Source organism: Cupressus sempervirens, chromosome 4 (assembly GCF_028749045.1).
Source record: "Cupressus sempervirens isolate cs-2001-9-10 chromosome 4, ASM2874904v1, whole genome shotgun sequence".
Classification (NCBI taxonomy): domain Eukaryota; kingdom Viridiplantae; phylum Streptophyta; class Pinopsida; order Cupressales; family Cupressaceae; genus Cupressus; species Cupressus sempervirens.
In genome coordinates, this window is record NC_143121.1 from 647,320,384 (window position 1) to 647,343,326 (window position 22,943).

The window sequence follows — 22,943 nt, forward strand, 5'->3', positions numbered from 1 at the left end:
TGTTATAATCTCTCACTACATGTAACTTGAACCACTCACATTTGAATTGCCTTTTGAAGCCCCATCAAAGTTGACTTACACACATCCAAATTTAGATTCATTCATATCACATTTTCATGCAAATTGAATAAAAGATTAGCCTTCTAAACCTCATTAATAGAGATAAATTAAAAAACTATATAAAATAAAATTTAATCAAAACATAAATAAATATAAATTCGTGGCTTTTTCATCCTTTGTTTTTTTGGCCATTCAAATTATATATATTCTTATTGTTATTAACTATAATTATTGAATTTTGAATTATTTTTTTTGTTAAAACAACAACAAAAAGCGCAGTCATGAAAACGCAAAGCGACCCTTACTCGACGGATGCTTCACTATGATGAGAATTGTCCTGTAGTTAGTGCCCAGAGACAGCAGAATAAAGTAATAATAATAATAATTAGTCTGTTTTCGACGAATTATGATCGAAAATTCAGCTTGAGGATTTGAACAATGGCAGCATCTCTTCCAGCAGGACTGAATTCATCAACTCAGCCGTCGCCCCCTACTCGAAATAGCCCCTCTTCCGCTCACACCACAGCTCACCCTTCGCGTACACACATGCTTTCTTTCAAATTCTTTCCTTGCATTTACCTTGTCATATATTTTAAAGCGTTCCATTCACTTATCTACGCATTATTAATTCCAATCACAGGCGAAGATGTCAGAAAAGAAGTCGAAGATGAAATCAGGAATTTGCATTCAGAGGTTTATTTATGTAAAAAGCTTTTTGGTTTCCGGATTATTCACATAAGGCTATAATAGTTTTCATTCCGAAAAATATGGCACCTGCTGGCAGGATCCCGTGAAGGTGGCCAAGGCAGCTGCAGGGTTAGTGATGTTGGCCACGTTGCCCGCTGCAGAACCCTATCTGCTTCCCGCGGTAAGTATTTTGCTAATGATTGCTAAACATTTTCGGGATTCTGCATGTTTGGGTTTTTGCTTTCTGCACGCTTATATCTCTACTATTGTCAATCGTTTTCTTATTTTTCTGTGTTTATAGGTTTCCGTAATGTGCACTCCTACTTTACCCTAACTCTGCGGGAAATTTTTTTGAGATATATAAATTTTGAGCGAGTTTATGAGTCACCGTTTTTCTAGGCACAGGCTAAATTTTCAAGAGTTTTGATCCGGCTGTCTGATTTATTTTCGTGGGTGGTGTAAACTTTGAGCAGGTCATTGACAGCTTTTAATATGTTGTGGAGTGAGCTTGGATCACATTCTTAAGATTTCAAGAGTGGTATATGCTTGAATCAATCTTATAATTGTTACACCAGAATTGGATATGGCCAGTCTTTAGATATGTAAACATGTACCATGCCTACTAAGTTTACACCACCATTAAGTGTAGACAACCTTTTATGCAGTAAGGGGTAAGCTTGAATGGTAATCTAATTAGGTTCATGCTCTAGTATACCCTGTAATTATTACAATCGGTTTATACATTGCATGCCACATGATAACTTTGAACTACATTTTTAATGTTTATAGACTTGGTTTCAAGCCCGAGTACACCCTACAATCATTTAAACATGATTCTATTGGAGTAATGGGCAAACATATTGTATATCGTGGATTTGAACCTAGGTCATGGTCTTTTCATGACAATACAACCCTTAAGGTCATATAGGGTACATTCTTAAGAATTTAATGTAGTTTGTACATGAATGTGTCAACTTTTGTTGCACAAATGTTGTGAAAGGACTCACTCATGGATCATCTCTTAAGATTCACAACCTGATGCCTTGGACCAACCTTGTCTCCATTACAATTATTATTAGGGCTTCATTATGTAGGAGCATTAAGGGTTGTAAGCACTATTGAAGCTTTTGCTAACGATTAGTTTGAGTAGAGTGACTTAAGGTTATCTCAAGATAAATAAATATATTAATCTACTTTTAGATATTACAGATTAATTTTTCTAATTAACAAGTGAAATATCCCGAACAAGGATATTGTTTCAAATCTGATTTGGGTTTTCAAATTTTGCTATGTTTGGCTTAACATGCATACTAAACATGCAAAGGAAATGATATAGATTTCCAAGGAATTAAGCGATTACAAACACAAATCTATTGATAATGATTCTGATATAAAACATGCCTGGCTGTTGAATCAAACATATTGTTGTTAGAATGCTAGAACTTTCTCCTCCAAAACCTGTTTAAAACAATGAAAATCTGCTCAATCATGAACCTTGATTGAGCCCACTTCTCAAGTAGCATTGGGTTTCTGTCCAACCTACGGATATCCAAGGATTTTTGTCCTCAGATGTGTCTGAAGTGAACTTCTTGTATCTTCTTCAATTGAATTCTTAGCATTGGAATGGTCTATTTGCTCATCATCAGTGACTTCAATGTGCTCATTGCTATTATGCCTCTTATTCATCTTTTTAACTTCTTCCAAAAACCATTTCTCTAATAATAATGACATATCTGATTGATATTTTTGAAATGCTTGGAACAAGTCATGCGTACCACTCTTAATTTTTTCCATATTTGGATCATTTCTTTGTGGACTTTCACAATTTTTTATCAATCTCTTTCTCTGGCTGGCGGGGCAGGAAGGAAGGTAGGTAACAATCTTCCATTTTTTATTTTAACCATTGATGTAACCTTTTATACCTTTGTTGTAGATGTCTGTAATAAACACTGAATTGGTTATCTCTGTTCCTAGCATTATGCCTCTGAGTTCATTCAATATCATGCATGAGTCAAAATACTAACATGCAAAGTAAAGCTACCTTTTGGAACTGATCCGAACTGCATGGCAATCAAATCTAAAAAATTGTACTGCTTAAACCTGATTCATTGAACTGATTTAAAAGTAACATGCCATCTGGGTATCCATCAAACTGTCACATAACACAAATCCACTAACCAGGACTGCTCGGAATTAACATGCAATGGTAACCCTTTTCATAAACTGCTCCTAAGCTGATGCTCATCCCTAGCATCATTGACCACTGATATGATGCCCATGTCTTTGAGTGTACAGTTCTAGAATGCACAAAACAAATTCTTCATCAAATATGTGTATAAAATGCCTTAATCAATTTCCATGCAGCTTTGCACACATGGGCTGCATTGGTCACTACTTGGACCACATCTGCGGCCCAACCTCCTCAACTGCATCCTTGAGGATTTGAAACTAAAATCTCAGTACCTTTGCAATGGCCTAAACTATTAACTGCCTTACAAAATTATGTGTCCTCTGTAAATGTAATCATGATATTGGTGGATTTGTGATGTCTAATATCCACCCACCTGTCCGTCACCATACTGCATCTAATTACCACCTAACGGTCCTTGTTTTCTTGATTGACACATTAATATTGGAATAGTTTTTTTTCGAAGATTATGGTCCTCAAATCTCTTCCTTGGTAGCACATATGATGGTTCTCCCCTTGTCACCATCACCATCATCTCCTTATATAATGGCATCAAACCACATGGAATGGAATACCATTGGAAAATAAGAATTTCCAATGACATCATTTATATCATGTTTCAATTGGACATTGAAAAAATCAGCTACTGGGTCAGCAACTGAACTTGTCAACTTGCATTCCCCCCAGTCTCTATTGCTGGGTGAGCACCTGGACTTGTCAACTTGCGTTTCCCCCAGTCTCTACTGCATGGGCTCTTGAAGAAAAACCTGGCATATGGACAACTTGCTTTTGCAATGTAGAAGTAGAACCATGTGGCCAGAATGATGATCCTGCGGCCTTTGAGACAAAGAAACAAATATAGTTGCATTGTCTTCACTGACATCCAAAAGGCTATATACCTCATCTATGTATTTCATGCTCGCTGATCTCCGCCAAAATGTACATGCGTCTACACCTTTTCTTGGATATGACAGAGAAATAAATATAGCTGCATTGTCTTCATTGACATCCAAAAGCTTATATATCTCATCTATGTATTTCATGCTTGCTGATCTCTGCCAAAATGTAGCATCCTCACATCTGAACAACTTGGCCCTTAGAATGCAGCCGATAATCAAACCTCAGCAGTGGATAATCCCTATTTTGCAGCGGATATGATTTAGGATGAGAATTTAAGCATAGTATACTCCCCAATGCATAGATAACTTTGGTCCTTTACGCAAAAAAATCAAGGGAACAAAAGTGGTACTTCCACCACCTTGTGCCCCCACATGTCCTTGGCTTGGCTTGCCTGGAAATTTTGTTGCAAATTGTTTTAAAGGAGACTAACATCAAAAGGACCCCTAACATAAATGTGAAGGGGCAATCAATAGTACATGCGTCTACACGTTTTCCTTGGATATGAAGGAGGTGGGTGTTAACTTTGGTCCTTTTAGCAAAAAAATCAAGGGCACAAAAGTGGCGCTTCCACCACCTTGTGCCCCCACATGTCCTTGGCTTGCCTGGTAATTTTGTTGCAAATTGTTTTAACGGATACTTACATCAAACGGACCCCTACCATAATTGTGAAGGGGCAATCAATACTACTTGCAGCAATACTCACCATGTAACTATTGATTTAGATTTCATCCTCATGATCACCTCTCTCAGTCTCAGCCTCTGGTGCATAATCCAATTCAGCATCATGGTGAACCTTAACCTTATCCTCACTCATGTCATTAAAACTCATTGTGACACTGCAACAAACAATAGAAAAATTATAAAATAGAAACTCTAACTATACAGTAATGTCCCCAAGTAAGTTCAACTAGTTATGTATAAAGGAACCTATGTTTAATATATTTAATTCATGCTATAAAGGTAACAACCATAGGTGAATTAGTAAATAAGTTATATGTGAATTGAGAGACCATGCTATCCTGGTTATTATTACAGTCAACGAGAATGCTGAAATGCAATAGGTTGCTTAGACACCAAACTCAAGGGTTTTCTTATAGATCCAAGCCCTTGAGCCTTTCTTGGACTTGTCCGCAAGGTGTTTGGGGTCACTGATCCTATCCTGTCTCGGGAATGACTGATAGGCTGGATTTACAGAGGCCTCTCCCTTATTATAATTCAGATCTCCACTTAGAAATGCTAACTAGTTTGAGCATGTGTGTCTAATTAAAGATAATGCCCTGCTATTCCTTGTTCTTAAACTAATTATTATGTTTAACTAAGACAGTAGGCCATACTAGTCACTGAGATGCAAAGCTCTGTCTCATGATCTGAATGTTTTCCCTGTCTTGCTTGATGATGCTGGTTGTGCAAGAGTTCTAATTGTATGTAATATACAGTTTCCAGACCAAATACGAACTAATTTATTTTCTTATTCAATGATATCCCCTCGAGATATCATTATATATGATATACAGCTCTGCAACATTGTATTTATTTATGTTCCTTGTTATGATATCAGTGGTATTGCCCAATCTTATCCATTGCTCTCTTCAATGTTCTTCGATGCTTATGCAACCTGTTCCCATGATCCCAGTTGAATGATGGAACTGCCTTATATATCCTTCATCGTTAATGAAAGGTTGTAATTATTGAGAGATGCCTATTCTTAAAGTCACATCCTTTTGATTTTAATAACCGTTGCGATTAGTAATCATTAATTATTGTTTGTCTATAATATATTTTTTTGATAGATAAACGGCCTAAGCCTTGATACATCATAAAGTACATAGATACATCAAGATAATCAGCTTTTAGTCCCAAGTTACATTTTTTCTGCCTTCCTTCTAAGTCGTTCCTCGTCCTTCCCTTCTTTTGTTTCCAGTCAGGATCTGTATATAATCTAAGCACTGCATTTTGTGCTTATGTTAAGAATAAAGCTTTGAAAAGTCACGAAACATGAATACAAAAAGGGCATAGAAATGAAATGTAAAGTCATAAAAGCATTTTCTTAAACAAAATAAAATATACATCTAAATCATTAGAAATACATCTAATAGAGTGAAGTAGTCATTCCTTAGCTGAGAAACATATCTTAAGCAGTGTGAAAATAGTTTGTTATACCAAACGGTGTTTTGCTGGCTTAGTAGTATAAAAATATAATAGTATTCAACCTATGATACTCTTTTGGTTTAAAATGGGGGTAAAAAGGCCCCTCGTGATTTTGAAAGTCCATTGAGTCCAAACTGGAAGATTCCAAAACCTCCAAATTTACCCCAAACTCATTTTCGTAGGCTCCAACACCATTTTCCAAAATGAATCTATCTATCCAAACTTATTGGCTTGGGTTCTGAGATTTAGGTAGTGGGTAACAGCTAAAGAAAGACCCGCGAATCTTATGAGATGTAAACTATGGTTAAAACTCTAAAAAATCTAAACCATCCCTAATTCAAATGGAGTTCTTGTGTTGAAATTTTGACATCTTATATTGAACCTTCTTTTATACCTATATTAGCTTATTCATCCACCCTTTGATTACCCTCTTGCTATATATATGATTGATTGTGATCTTGTCAAAGGTCTTACATAGTGATCGGATTCTAGATAAAATTGAGTCTAGTCTCCGATTAATGAGGGATCCTTTCCTTGTAGCATTTAGTATAATTGCAAAATCTCCTTCAATCTCTACATTCTTGCAACCAAGAGTTTTACACAGTTTTAGTCCTTAAATGGTTAATTCTGCCCTATTATTAGTTTCTATTCCTATATGTCTTGCTAACTTTGCTATCTCCATGCCTTTTGAGTTATGGATACTACAACCAATGCCTGCTCTGCCTGGATTCCCTCTTGAAGCTCTGTCAAAATTGTATTTACACCACCCTCCTTGGGTGGTTGCCATTGGCACATCTCTTGTTTTCTTTTTGAGGTTTCTCTGCTTGTTCCTATAAAGGGGGGTAATTTTAGACCTATCCTTTTGCCTCTCATTTTCTCATCCTAAAGAGACATCATAACCTGCTTTTGTTTATTCAAAACTCAATTATTGGTAAGTCCAATGATAGAAGTCTCAATTTTAGTTAGAAGTTGTTCAACATTCATCTTCTTATCTTGAGAAATTCTTTGGTTGCGTTCCTTCCACATTTGCCTTAGGACTATGGAAGATGTAGATATCCATAAAGAGCTATAAATACTATCTTTTCAAAGGAGGGGCCATGTATGAAGCATATTTGTTATAGTACCTGGAAATGCTGATACCCACCCCAATTGTGAATAGAGTCATTTTCAACATTGAATCAAATAACGGCATTGCAAAAAAGGTGATCAATGGATTCTTCCTCATTTTCGCATAAAGGACATGTACTAGGGCCTTGGTATCTCATTTTCCTAAATCTTTCGGAGGTAACCACCTTCCTATTTAAAACTAACCATGTGAATCTTTTTGCCTTATGAAAACAAGCTTTATTCCAAGATAATGTTGTAGGGAGGGATTCCTTTGTGCTCATCTAGAGAGATCTGAGGAATTCAAACCCCTCCTTTGAGTTGTATTCCCCGCTCTTTCTTCCATCCCACATCAATTTGTCCTTGTGAAAATTGAAAGTTACTTTCTTGTTCGATAAGATTCTTTTTAGATCTTCTGCCTCCTTCGATGGGAGATTCATGTCCTTAAATCCTTTCATTTCCAACCTTTTCCTCCATCCTCAAAGGTCACATAATCTTTAACCCTTTTTCCCCATCTAGCTTCAAGTGTCAACCTTAATTGGGTTAGATTACGATCCTTTTCCAAAGCATCATATCCTCCCTAAGAGTCTTCTCAGAAGAGTCTTTCCCCCATCCCCAAATTCAATGTTAGTCTGTCCAGGATGGAGGATCTACAATCCATCATGAAGTTCCAAATTCTCGATCCTCTAGGTAGTGATTTCTCCTTAAATATGCTGGTCGGATCAAAATTGCTCAGATATTTCTTTATTAGGATCTTTGCCTACTTGAGGTGTGGATTCCTATACATCCTCCATACTAGTTTAGCACCTAAAGCTTTATCTTGGACTTTGATGTCCTTGATCCCTACACCTCCCTCATCTTTGGTCTGCATACCTTGTACCAAGCTAACAAGGAAATTTGTGCCTTTTCACGTGTTCCTGCCAAAAGAAAGTTCTAAGGAGTCAATACAAGATAATTGATAAATAGATTGTGTTGAAAGGACAGATTGTATCATCGTTGCTTTACTCGTAGAAGAGAGCCATTTTCCTTTCTACGATAACATTTTTCTTTTGATTCTTTCTGTTATTTGATCCCATAATTTTGTCGAACATGCCCCTTTGTCTAAAGTGAGACCCAGGTATTTACAAGGTAAACTTCCTCTTCTGAAATTCAAAATTTGGCAAATATGTTGTTCTAAATTAGGATGGGTATTAAAGAAGAAGATTTCTGACTTCTTGGGGTTAATCTCTTGACTTGATGTACTGGTATATTGACTTGATATTGTTTTATATGCTTTTGCCTCCTCTATGGTACTTTGTCCATAAAGCATAATGTCATCAACAAATTGTTTGTGGGTTGTTGGATCCAGCTCACTAGTGATCCTAATTCCTTTAATTGTTTTCTCATACCTGGCATTATTTATTGGTCTTCCTAATGCTTCTGCCATTAAGATGAAAAGAAAAGGGGATATCGGATCCCCTTGTCTAAGTCCCCTGCTTATTTCAAAAAAGCCTTTGGGTGATCCATTTACCAGTATTAATAACATAGGGGAGGAAATGCATTCAAAGATCGAATTCACCCATTGTTTTGTGAACCCGAAGGCTTCGAGGTATTTCCTCAAAAATCCCCAATCCACTCTATTATGTGCCTTTTTAATATCTAGCTTAATTGACATACTAGACTCTTTGTTGTTTTGAATGGTATGTATGGCCTCTTGGGCAATAATTACTTCATCGAAGATAGATTTGCCCTTTACAAATCCTGTTTGTTCCTCGCTAATTAGGTTTGGGAGAAGTTTTCGGATTCTCATTGCCATAGTCTTAGTAAATATTTTATAGAGTATTGCAAAGCGCTATGAGACGATAATCATTAAAGGTCTCCGATTTCTCCTTTTTCGGGATAAGGGCCATAAAGGTATTATTCACCTCCCCAAGAAGTTTTCCCAAATTTTGCACTCCTAAAGCCTCAGTTACCTCTCCCTATGAAGTCCCAACATTTTTGAAAGAAACATGTTGGAAACCTATTTGACCTTGGAGATTTATTTGGATTCATTTGCTTAAGGGCCAAACTTACTTCCTCAAAGGTAAATTCTTGCAACAACGTTTTATTTTGTTCTTTGGATATAAGCTTTGGGATGGTCTTAATGATGCTTTCTTGTGCCCCTAGGTTCTGGTTACCATTATTATTGATCCAATAGTGTTTTATTTTGTTCTTTGGATATAAGCTTTGGGATGTTCTTAATGATGCTTTCTTGTGCCCCTAGGTTCTAGTTACCATTATTGTTGAAGACTTGTTCAAAATACTTTATTGCCTCATTTGCAATATCATCTGGGTCCTCCTATTTTACCACATCCTTATTTTGAATGGAAGTGATTCTATTAGCTATTCTACATTGTTTTGTACTCTTGTGAAATAATTTTGTGTTTCTATCTCCCACATCTAGCCATGTTTCTCTTGATTTTTGTCTCCAATATAATTCCTGTTTGGTTACGATGTTTTCATAATCCTTCATTAGACACTTCTCTCTATCATATAAGGCTAGATTCATCCCTTCTCTATAACCTCATCATTTAGATTCTCTAGTTCATCGTCCAATTCTTCCTTGTTTTCGAAGATATTCCCAAAGTGTTTAGAATTCCATACCTTAAGCCTTTGCTTAATAATTTTCAGTTTGTTAACCACTTGGTAAAGTTTAGACCTAGATAACTCAATTTTGTTCCATCATTTTTCTATCATCTTTAGAAAGTCCTCATCTTAAAACCACATTTGTTCAAATTCGAAAGGGCTATTGTTTGGCCTTTTATCCTTTATGATGCATAATTCAACTTGGTAGTGATCCTAACCTGAAATGGATATCACTTTTGATTCCAGAGTAAAGGGTAGTACTGCCATATCCCCATTTAAAAGAAATCTATCCAGTTTCTTTGTAATAAAGCAGAATCCTTTTGTCCTATTTTTCCGAGTGTAGCTATCTCTGGAAGTGGCAATATCTATTAGTTCATTCGTTAAAGTCTATTGCTGCTTTAGGGAGTTTCTAAGTTCCACCCCATTTTTTTGATGCCTTAGTTATAATATTTAAATCCCCTCCAATGATTGAAATCTCTCCTTTATAAACAGTTAAATTTTCTTCAATCTCTTTCCTGACTTTGATTTTTTCCATATTTTAAATGGGGCCATACACATTAAAAATCCTGAAGCTTAACTTATTTTGGGAACTTCTTACTAAGTGACAACTCCAATTTCCATGATCTTTCCAAAGATTTTATAGTCAAAAACCTTGGGTCCCATATGAAAGCTAAATCTCCAAAGGCTCCCCTTGTTGGAGATCCCCATATCTACTAGCTTCTTTTTTAAACCCTCTAGATCATTCATATCTAGCTTCGTTTCTTGTAATAAAACGAGTTCTAATTTTGTTTTTGATATGCAACGTTTTAAGGCCCACTGCTTGATAGTGGTGTTTAAACCCCTAAAATTCCAAGGTAGGACATTCATGACGACTTGGGAATAATCTTCGCCTTCCTTGCATTAAAGATATCGGTTAATTTGGATTGACCATGAGCACATCCATGATGATCCATCCCTTATTCTTAGTTCTTGTGAAGATTTTCTTCCTAGAGTAGCACTAGGATGGGTGACCTCTCGGGAAGTCTCAGTGCTTCACCTCTGTTTTACCTAGATCCAATGAGTGCTAAGTGTTCCATTGAGAGATGGATTCGTGTGAATCACTACTCATGAAACATGGGTCAATGAGTTTGACTCAAAAACTACATAGTTAAATCTTGATAGCAATATCACAATTTGACTTGCAGTGGAAAATATCTCCTAGTTATCAAGATTTTCTTCTCCACTTTTATTTGTTTTTGCACAATCAGGGTTATTGTTATTTGGTTGAATCATGGCTATCCCCATTTGTTCTTGGTCGTTTAGTTCCCGATCTTCTAGTTTTGCTAGTGGCTGTTCCACTTCCACTTTCTCCATTGGGTCATCAGCTTCTAGAATTTCCTTAATCAACAATTCCTTCTACCTTAGTAGTTCTTCCTCATCACAAATTTCATCCATAAATTCATTCATTAGTTCATTAACTAGAAACTCACATAAATGCTTAGAAATGATCCTAACCTCTTCATCCACTCTAGCTTGGCTATTGGGTTTCTCATTTGAAGGGCTTGATGGACCTAATGTCACCTCTTGGATATCTATGTCATTGACCATGTGATCTCCTCCGTAACCTTTTCCTCTCTCCTTTGACTTGTTTCATTATTGAAGCTTCTTTCTTCCTCATTAAGTATTATTGCTAAATCTTTCTGAGGGTTATCCGTTTTGGAGTCCCTACCTTTAGCCTTTGTAGTTTCTACGCCTGCATTTTCGCTAAGATCTTTCGTGGAACTTTCCTTGGCCCTTGTTTGTCAACAACTATCTCTAACTCTTGTTGTGCTGAAACAAGGGCATTTATGATGAATCCTGAAGCCTCCCCTCCTAGATTTGTAGACATAATAGCTCCCACTATAATCGAAGGGAGAGATGATGCATCTTCACGTACTTCCCCCTTTTCTGAATCATCACCTAAACGGGTTTCCACAATGTCAAAACGTCTTGTTTCCTTATTAAGGATAATTTGTGTCAAAAGTTGGATAAGGAAAAGAAGGGCCCGTAGTCACGATCAAAGAAGCTAATGTAGGGTCCTCTATGAAAGGGCCTTTCATGAATCTCGGTTCTATCATGAGTGACCTTCCCCTAATGTAGATCTTTAAAGGCTTAGGTTTGCAAATGTTAGCATCCATACTGACTATGATAATTGGACTAGAGAACCTCAATTTAGATTCTAGAAAACTTACATATTTCTCTAACTTGTTACCTATCAATTTAAGAGTCTCTTTTGTTAGCACTTCAATAGGGAGACTAGGCAAACTAACAACACGATCTATTATGAAGGAGCCTAGGTTGTTTGGGTTAAAGAAAGGCTGCCAATCAAGGACTCTAAAAGATTTGCCTTTGAAAACTGGGGTTTTTTTGAATAAAAAATCTTTTTTCAACCTGGAGCTACAACAATCAATATAAAGAAAAACATTTTCCAAAATAGTTACTTTTAATTTCTTACCATAAGATTCTTTTAACCATCTCACAATAGATTCTACCTCTATACTTGTTCTTGTCCATCTAGCACAGAGTCCATACTTCTGACATTGACGCTGGGCATATTCCACTTCATAACCTTGAAGATCTACAGTGAGGGTTTCTTCCTTGTTAGTTGCTGGTCTAGGGACGACCACTTCTTGTTGGATTTCTGGGGCTTCCTTCCTAGCCAGTTCAACTTTGGGATCTGATTTGAATTCAGGCAAGGGCGATCTCAGGGCTGTTTCTCTCAAAGGAATGAAAGGATTAACATCCAAGCGATGTTTGGATAGAGTTGATCCTGGTCTTCACGTAGAGGGTAGTTTTGACATATGTGAGTTCTTAGGATAAGAGTGGGAAGGAATTTGAGTTTTTGAGGGATTAAATACCGCTTCTTGTTGTCTTGATCGTTTAGATTTTACCGTAATCCAACCCTCATCATCAGATTCATTCTTGGCCGGTTCAAAAAGATTAAAGGGACCCTAGTTTGGAATCGATTTGCAGTAGAAGGGGAGGGCGTATTTTATGCGCCAAAAGATAAAACATTGTTTGTCACATCTTGCTCTAGCCACCTAGTTTGCATAGATCGAACAAAACACAAAGTTTATAGGGTTCATTTTCGTGCTATTGTATTGTTAGTCTTTTATTATTATTAACAATCATAAATTTTATTTTAAGATTGTTCCGTTTATTACTCCAAAACTATAAAAACCGTATTGAAAAAATTCCTTGTATCGTTGGAAAAGATACTGATCTGTATATTGTTGAATTGTTGTAGAAGATCGATTACTAATATGAATGCAATCACATTTGTTTAAATTGGATGCACTTGTGATTGGATTTGCTAAGGTCTCCTTGGAGCTCACATTAATTAGTTCTCTAAACATTTTAGTCTAGGGGGGTGTAAAAAATCACTGATTTCAAACTAGTTTTTTTACCCTAGGTGTATTTGATCTCCAATTTTGTTAATCCACAATTATATATTCACACCTTATGTTATTTGCGGGTAATAATTAAAATGATTATTAACTAGATCTAGAAATAAATATTTGATTTCAAGAAAAAAATAAAAAAATAAAAATCATTTGACTTGAGGAGAAGATTTGAGTTTTATAGTACCGGATTGCTGAAGTTTGGAAGTTTGACAGACCCTCCCAACAAATATTTGTGAGAAATTTCTGATCTTACTGGTTTGCAAATAAAAATCTATCTCCAAACTGATTGTAAGGATAACTTCTGCCCAGATAAAAAAATTATGAAATGGCCTTTCGATGTTTTTGGCCTCCTCCTATGCTTGGTTGTTTTTCAGATATGCCCCTTACTTCTGGTTATTCACTTTCTATCTGGAAACTTCGCCCTTAGGTCTGGAAATTGAGATATGCTGCTTGGAATCACCTTCTTTTTGTTTAAACTTATACTAGTAATTGATCTTTATGGAGAAAATTGTGCTTGTGTGTAGAATCTTTCACGTCTCCTTAATCGCACTTCTCTTCCTTTTTACAATCGCATGTCTCTTTAATTGCACTTATTGCACTTCTCCAGATTTCACCACCCTTATCATGCGTCTCTGACTTTTGAAGATGAATCTATCTTAAATCAATGTTATGCACTTGGAGTGTCTAACTCGGGATATTTTGGAAGTCAGATTGGGTGTCAAACTCGCTGCGCTCGGAAAATATATGTTGGACAGTGTCAATGCTGCCAAGTTGCTGATGATCGGATGTCCAATGTCGACCGATATGGATCTGTTGCTCGGCTGAGTGATTTTAAAGACTGCAGGCAATGTTTGATGCGGATATTCCGTGGATCGGGTTGCACAGAGCACGAAGGCCGCAGCAGTTTGATCTCAGAGCTTGGCTCGATCTTTGTAACTTAGAACATAAAAAGTGATATTTCGCCATTTTTTGATATTGGTTGATATTCACTAATAATTCCTGATATTCACTGACGCTGACAGTGATCGCATATTTCGATAGTAGATAACTCAGAAAAAATGTTTGTCTATAATATTTGTTATAAACAAGTAATAACATATTAATTAGATATTTATTAATAATGTATAAGCGTCAAGAGAATTGTTAATAATTATTAATCATTATTATTAATTTAATTTTTACCAATTATTTAATATTTACCTCCAGACTGAGTTACCAGATTCTCCCTCGGACCTGGGAATTTCTGGTTCAATTCAAAAGTCTGGTCCTTGTTAGATTCTGTCAAAAGTTTGCTACAGAGACTGAATTTTGTTGGGAATTCTCTCAAAAGAATGCTGGCAGAATTGAGACAACTTTTGAGCGACTTTGGATTCCACCATAGGCTCCCATACAATTTTGGAGAATTTGGTCAAAAAACACCTTTCTGTTTACTTTTTCAAAACGTTTTTAATGCCAAATTAGACCCAGAATTAGATTCAAGCACATGAGTAGGCTCAAATTACTAATCATACTTAATTTGAATTAAATGCTACTTGAGATTAATCAAGATGTATAAAAGTGGCACACATCTATCATTGAATGTATGTATTACACCATAATTTGTGCATATAGGCTAACATGTATAGAAAACTATGGATGGAGCAAAATCTATAGAGATCTTTACTGTGGCTAAATCCTGATCCGAACCCTGCTTTCTTGGCTTCACCCAGTCTGATCCAAAGCTGCTTTCTTTGAATCTTTGAGTATGACAATTAATGCGTGAAGCTTACGATATGGCACAATCACAAGTTTGGCCTTAAATGGGCCTATAGCATTACTTTATGTGCTTCTTCTGATTTGCAACAGCAGAATAATGATGATTTGCTTGACGGTTTTTTATGATATTTGATCGTGATGGCTGATTATTAATGTTGGCATTATTGTTTCTGTAACTGAAATTTAAAATTAGTATAGTGGTGTATGAACTTATTTGCTGCATATATATATAACCCATAACAAATCCAAATCCAACCCAAAAAAATTGAACGAATTTGCAACCCAAATCTCTAACCTGAATCCGAACTTAGCTTGCAGAAGGGGTAGCACATGTACATGCAAGTCAAACAGCATAATGTAAAGGATTAGGACACAGATTTTTTTTTTTGTTTAGCCAGCTTGCACAAAACACAAAAGCAGAGGATACAAAAAAATCATTGTTTTTAAATTTTTGTCAACCAAGGATTTCACTTTTCTTTGTTTTACTTCAAGTTGTGTGAAGCATATAAGCAGATGGGGATACACAAAAATTTCAGCCTAGCTTGACAAACATGAGAGTAAAATTTTAAAATTCAAGTTGAATCATGATGACAATATGAACAAAGAACAATGGACATTGCAATTTGTTTTTGTTTAGCCAGCTTGCACAAAACACAAAAGCAAAGGATACAAATAAATCATAGTTTTTAAATTTTTGTCAACCAAGGATTTCACTTTTGTTTTTTTTACTTCAAGTCGTGTGAAGCATATAAGCAGATGGGGATACACAAAAATTTCAGCCTAGTTTGACAAACATGAGAGTAAAATGTAAAATTTGAGTTGAATCATGATGACAATATGAACAAAGAACAATGGACGTTGCAATGTATCTATGAATATGTACTTGCAGTCATGTCTATGAAATTACAAATAAAACTAAATTTTGAGAATGAAACTAATAAAAAACAAGTTGTCAGGTACACTCTTAAGTTCTCCTGCAGCTATCCTGGGATGGATTCCCCAGGGGTGCCCTTGGGTACATCCTAAGGCGCAGAGCATAAAAAAATAACAAAAAAAAAAATTGTGATGTGAATATCAGGATTTATCTCCTACTTATAAAAAAAAAAAAAATTTTAACTTTTTGTTTTTGCATATTAAACCCCTAAAGTCCTCTTAAGAGAATCATTTTACCTAATAAAAGATAATTTTATTTTCTCCACTCTCTTTTCTCATTTTGGTATTTTACTGGTAGTTGATATACATGTTATGGCTTTGATACTTTGATATTGGGGTAAGTCATTCTGTATTCTAACACTGCATAACTTGAGTATCTTTTTAAGTAAAATAAAGAGTTCACAACATGTAAAATTATAGTTCTGTGATGCATTTTCAATGTAGCTTGGACGACATGTAGATATAGACAATTGCAATACCCTCCTACAAATTAAACCACAATAGACTAAAATTTATTAAGTCGATCGCATAATTGTGAGTCATGACTTTCAAGTCCTGTTACTATATTTTATTAGACACTTGCAAACTCAAACCCCTAACATGAAGATTTACATCTTGCTTCTCTGGGGTTGCACAAAACTCTTCTCTACATTTTTAACCAAACACCTGTATTATATAGGACTTCACATTGCATAATTACCTGATTCCTAAATGGTATACCTAAGAAGGTCATGTGTCAATATCTGCTTTACTAGATGAATGCAAGGCTATAGATCAATATGTAAAAGCCTGCCTAAATAACTACATATACAAATTGCACGTGTACATGTAAACTGTACTTTGCATGCAAAGGCATCTACATGCACACCTTCACTTATGATATAAATTTCTCAAACAGATTCTTACTCTTATATTGCATTCTGTCACAGTTAACTGCCAATGAAGGAAGAGTAATAACATCAATGAACTGAAATATAGTGTTAGGAAATATGTCATACTTGCCACCTCATGTGCCTGTCATACAACTCATAGTGCCTCTCAGACAAAATGACATCATTGGATGCACACAAATAATTACACAGGCAAATAAATGATTAATAAATAATCATGCTAGCAAGTATCAAAGGTTGAGACACCCTATTCCTAACTCATCTAGCCTAAATAATCTTACCTAATTTCAACTTGAGTTCAAGTAAATGTAAGAAACGTCTATTCTAACTGCTTTTGAGATTAATTCAGCAAGAAACATGGAAATTATTGACTCCATTGCTCCTTGAGGTGGAAAGGATGAAAGGCTTCCATTGCATGGATTTTAAATTTATTAATTTGATATCTAGAAGCTGGATTTATTATAAAATCAAATCTATTGAAAGGTTATGATTTTTATACTAAGAATGCTATATATTTTTAAGGATTTTTCCCAGAGTTCTGGGCCCATGGATTTTCCCTATAATCCCAAATTAAGCCAGGAATCTAAGGGGAAAAGAAAGAGCAGAGAGATATTAAGCACAGGGAGAAAGATCATCAAACTATTCATAAAATTGCAGACAAGATGAGGAAGCCATTGCAAGGAGAGAAATATTCCATGACCAGAGATAAGGTAAGACTGCTGAAATTGTACACGTGGAGATGTGATGGCCAAAATGGTGTGAAGGATAGATTGGGTACTTGAATTATCCCACAAACTGTTGTTGACAATCTTTACGTGTTTAACAAATATATACAGATAGTTCCTGAAATCTTTTGAAAGTAAAGTGGGACTTCTCTGATGTTATGCCCTTGTGAATGAAGATCACATGCATTTTTTATTACAGGCTTTTGTTTTTTCGTAATTGTCTTACATGTGGATGCTGATACTTTTTCTCTCAATTAGTTTCTTCTTATGGACCTTTGATGTGGATAATGATATTCTTCTTGTGGGTACATAGGTAACTCAGTTATCGTTGCTACTGGAAAATGCACTGTCAATTGATGTCCAGGTGAATATGCATGCCATAATCTTTATCTTTGACGCTGAATTTGCAAATGTTATTTTGTAGTTTGATAGGATGCATGCATTATTGTGTTATTAGGTTGTATATATTACAGCTTACGGGAAATATGTTAGACCTAACATGATTGAATGATGAAACTCCAGTGGTGTATAAAGTGCAATTTTTAAGTAAAACAAAACAGAAATTTTTTATGCTTGTGGAATTTGGACATATGGCTAAAAACTAGGTAAATGGAGGATATGCTTATTTAAACAAATTTTATGATTACATTCATTGTACTGGAGATTTTTTTGATTTTTCTTTACAGTTTTTGTTTTATTTTTCTTTACAAAGAATTTAGTGTTTATTTAGTTTTGTAAAATTCTTGCTATCAAGTTGATTAAGACATTCATATTTTTATCAGATAAATATGTATTTCTCCATACGATGGCAAATGAAATTTCAATCAAAATTAACATTTTATAACATACAATGGACATGAAAATATTTTTTCATATGATGATGTGATGCCCAAATTAGGAATAACTTATCCTAAAGAGAAACAAGTTTTTAATAGAAAAAACTTATCTTAAACGAGGAAATAATTCTTGATTAGGTATAGCTTAGACTAAAAAGAACAAATCTTTGTAATTTCTATTTTAAATCTTGCTGAATATATGTTATTGTTGTGCTTGATGGTATATCTACTAAAAGGCCTATTTGTTGAAGCTAGAGATTTGTAAAGGAGGGGTTTGGATATGATGGAGGTTTGATTGAGGATGAATCTCTTAGGATAAATATCCCTACCAAGCCAATAGTGTATGTACTAATTTGTTACCTTTCCTTTAACTAAAAATTAATCTAGTTAATGATTTACATTTATTAAGACAATATTAGAGGGGGCTTTCCTGCTTGTGGAATGCTAAAAGTTAATACAATAAAAATATAAATAGCCAACTAAACATAACAATCTAGAGGGATGCCAAAAGACAACACCAAAATATAATGCTTGAGGATATCATCAAATAAATCACATCTAGAGAACCACTTGCCATGATGATGTCAATGCATCTAAGGTAGGATCCAACATCCAAGCACACTTGACGTTCCAAACAAAGCATCTTCACGTTTCAATCTTCCATCCCACCCAGCACCAACTATTAGAACTTGTTTAAGTGCTACCACCCTAGCAACTCCACTTTTGTTCAATGCTTTAGACTTTACACAATAACTTTAGTGCCTTGCAAGCTTGGGAGAACACACCAGTAGGAAAGGAGGCAAGATATAAGTGTTGTAATGTCTTGTTAGTAATAAATCTAAGGGATATAGACAGAGTTGTGTTCCCAAAGGATTTTTGCTGTCATATTTTGTTACCCTAAGCTCAATCCTATTGAGGCAACGAGGAAAGGTATTGTGAATTCCATCTTAATTATAACTTTATATAATGACCCGTTGATGTGAATTTTGTGACCACTTCAACATGCAAGATAGAACACTTAGTATTCCAACACGAGACACCAAATATCCATGCCCCTCTTGAACAAGGAAATGTCAAATGCTAAACAATATAGGATATTGTGTCATAATATCTTGTTAGCAATAAATCTAAGGGATATAGACCGAGTTGTGTTCCCAAAGGATTTTCACTGTCATATTTTGTTACCCTAGACTCAGTCCTATTGAGACAACAAGGAAAGGTATTGTGGATTCCATCTTTATTATTACCTTATTTAATCTATTGATGTGAGTTTGTGACCACTTCAACATGCAGAACAAACACTTAGTATTCCAATATGAAACATTAAATATCCAATCTTCTCTCGAAGAAGTAAACTTTAAATGCTAAACAATAAGATATTGTGTCATCAAGTGAAGTGACCTAAGCATTACATAGCATACTTGCTGCTTTCCATTAGGAACACCTCATTTTTACGATATGGTTTGTTGGTAACCATATGGGGACTTACACTATTCATTCAATGGACAGTCTATCAACTTCGAATATACGAATGATTTGACAATGTAAGCTATTTAACTACTTCTAATGAACAAAGTGCAAAAAGAAATAGAGTTTTGGAATCTAAGCTATCTCTATTTCTAACTCGATCGATACAAGAGACTATTTGTGATGATGCTAAACTAAACGAATCCTTGCTTTGCCAACTTAAAAAACTATGCATAGGAAGGTGCTATCTTCTAGGGATGCATGGATGATTTTCATATTGCTATATTCATTCAAATACCTAAAATTAGCACCGGTGTATTAACGCTGGCATGATCGCACTCAACATCTAACTCTTACACCTTCTCATTTGAAGTCAACGAGTTTAGATCAATCTTGCAGTGTTACTTCCAATCAACAAGTACCAAAAGGTATGAACATAAGTGTCACCATGATTCATTGACCACCAATACCTTCCATTCGTCTACTCAACTAATTCTATTCAACACAAATTAATTTCCACTCTAAGTGAGGAGGCGTAGAAACAATGCAATGCTCCAAAATAACACAAGTAATTCACCATGATAACAACAGTAAATCTGCAATTACTTTGTTAGTATTATAGTAAAATTTTCTTCAATGATTTGAGCATCTCTTATGTAGAGGTTCCAAGTACAACAGACGACCCAGATTGAATTGAGATTAATAGCCAAGATTGTACCAACATAACCTTAATGGTGTAACTACCACCATAAAGCATTAAATGCTTGTCTAATTATAAGAAGGCATCAATTTGTGGTTCAATGAGAAAATTACATTGTCATTTAAATACATGTCCATTTGTGGACTGACCAATAAGAAAATTCATTGTGGCAAAACATTAAATGCAATCGACATGTACATGTGAAAACTTGATTAGTGGAAATGAAGGCTTGCCAACTCAACATGCTTATCTTGTTTGAACTCTAGTTTTTCATCCTCCTTGTCTTGTACATATCCTCATTGAGGTGTCTTTGAAATTGCTTGTACTTGAGATAGTCCTTGACTTGTTACTCTGGCTTTGATTGAATCTTGATTTTCATTTTCACTTTTGATTCCCAACTTCAAATCTCTTTTCTAGCTAAATGAATGTCTTACAAATTGTTGATGCTCCGAATTGATCTTGATGTGATTGCCTTAAATTGCTTGCTCTTGATGTCTTCATATTGGACTTGCATTGTCGAAGTCTTGGGCATTTGTGCTTTAGATTTCCGCTTCTATCCTTAACTTGAGTCTCTTCATCAATGTAGTCTTGAAGTTCCAACAGATCCTTGTTGATCTTGAACATCTTCATTTACTTGCAAAACAAGAAAACAATGGTCATATATACATTCTTTCACACTTGTTTCTCAAACTGCACACATCCATATGTCCCCAAATGCAAATTAAACTCTATTACTTAAGATCTAGGATGAACTACTTGAGATTTTATATGAAGGACTTGTAACTTCTTATTGCCATTCACTTGATTCCTGTTGTACATTCCCTAAAAGCAACCAATCTTTTGATTTAATGTTAATCTTGACTTCTAGTGTAAAACATAAATCAGAATTGAATTCCCCTTTGTAAAACACTTAGCAAGGAGCTAAGTTTTGGCTTCATAATTGTAAATCTGATGTTGCACCAAAGCTGGTTGGAGTCTTGTGAGATTTGGATTATTAATTCCCAGCTTAAGTCTGATATCCCTTCATCAAACTTGCACTTTTCCTCTAAGATTTGCACCTTCAAGGTCTGTTCTGCTTTTTGTTTATATTACTTTAAGAAAGTTTGATGGTTGAAATGAAGCATTTGATCCTCCTTATATATGCATTTACACCAAAGGTCATGACTTCCACAAGGCCAACTAGAATTTGTTATTAAATTTAAAGCGTTAATAAACATATTTGTTTATTTCCCCTTTCAATGCTGATGTGCCTTTGGGTTTGCATAGGAATTGCCATGTTTTTTTACTTTGGAGGGAAGACATTACACCTTGATTGGGCTCAAAACCCCAATTTACAAGCAAAAATCCTCATGTGTTCGGGCTCCTTCACAATGCAATGTGGAAAAATGCATGTTTTTGGGTGCCAACTCAAGTCTGGGTGGAATTAGAGGGGTTTGAGGCTCCATGTACAAATCTAGGCAGAAATTTAGATATTCTTGGGCTCCACATTATTAGAAATACAGGGAAAGATTGTGAAACTAAACAATCAAAAAATAAAATATTATGTTATTGTCTTCTCCTATCTCTTTCAAATTCGTTCAATACATATATAGTTGTTTTTGTCATTACCCTTTTTAGGAAACTAGAGATGAGTTGATGGTTGGCCTATCACGTGAGTTCTTGAAGGCCAATGAGCTGTAAAGGGGACTCACCTTGGGACTTCTTGCGTGGATTCCAATTATTTCTAGCGAGTTTCCAGTTCACTTGTACGGCTGGGTCAATATCAAGGGACCTTTCAATGGTTTCAAAGCAATGAGCCTTCCAACTTTTGGCATTGGCGAACATTTCTATGCATCTGGGTAGAGGGCTCACTGATATTACACTCGCAGGGTAGCACATGCACAATTGGAATTGGGTATAAGAAATTCAATAGACATAGGTGATGTTCAACATGGTAAATAGATCACTTTTGGCCCTATTTGAGGCAGTGAGAGAATAAGTGCACAAGCTTGGGTGCACAAGTTGGACATCTACTTGTCACTTAAGCCGGGCAAAGGGCGATTCAACTTGCAATATTGCACTTCAAGGGGGTTGCTTACAATTGGTGGCACAACAACTTGGTGACATTGAACCATGGTATTGTATACTCACACAAATTTCACAAAGAGGCTCGTTGCTAGGTTTGGCATGAAGAATGTGGAGTTATACTACAAGGATCTAGCTCTGATGAGGCATATAAGTCATGTGGAGATGTGTTAATGAGTTTTAGCATGTGGCAGTTGTAGTACTCGAGAAGCCTTAGAGGCGTGTTTTGATGTTCTTTATAGAGGGTTGCAGGAGAGACTTAAGGGTTTGGTCTAAGCATTTAGGCCAACGACCCTTAATGAGGCCATTGGAATGACGATTGGACTTGATACATCACCACTACTATCTTCTTATCATCAGGATAAGAAGTCCTCTAGGAGTACATAGTCATCTTAGAGGCCCTCTAAATAGACCAAGAGTACACCACCTCCACTTCCCAGGTTAGAATAGGAGTCCCAAA

General features: G+C 35.6%; 1 protein-coding gene across 1 annotated transcript in view; it reads left to right on the forward strand.

Annotated features, from left to right (window-relative positions):
- Nucleotides 1–315: 315 nt before the first annotated feature.
- Nucleotides 316–22,943, forward strand: part of LOC149562894 (uncharacterized) — a 107,628-nt gene continuing 85,000 nt past the window's right edge. Inside the window, exons 1-4 of the mRNA XM_089826344.1 lie at nucleotides 316–598; nucleotides 701–753; nucleotides 845–928; nucleotides 17,730–17,780. Of these exons, the coding sequence (XP_089682470.1) occupies nucleotides 499–598; nucleotides 701–753; nucleotides 845–928; nucleotides 17,730–17,780 (288 nt within the window). The 5' untranslated portion in view covers nucleotides 316–498. The remainder of the gene's footprint in view (nucleotides 599–700; nucleotides 754–844; nucleotides 929–17,729; nucleotides 17,781–22,943) is intronic.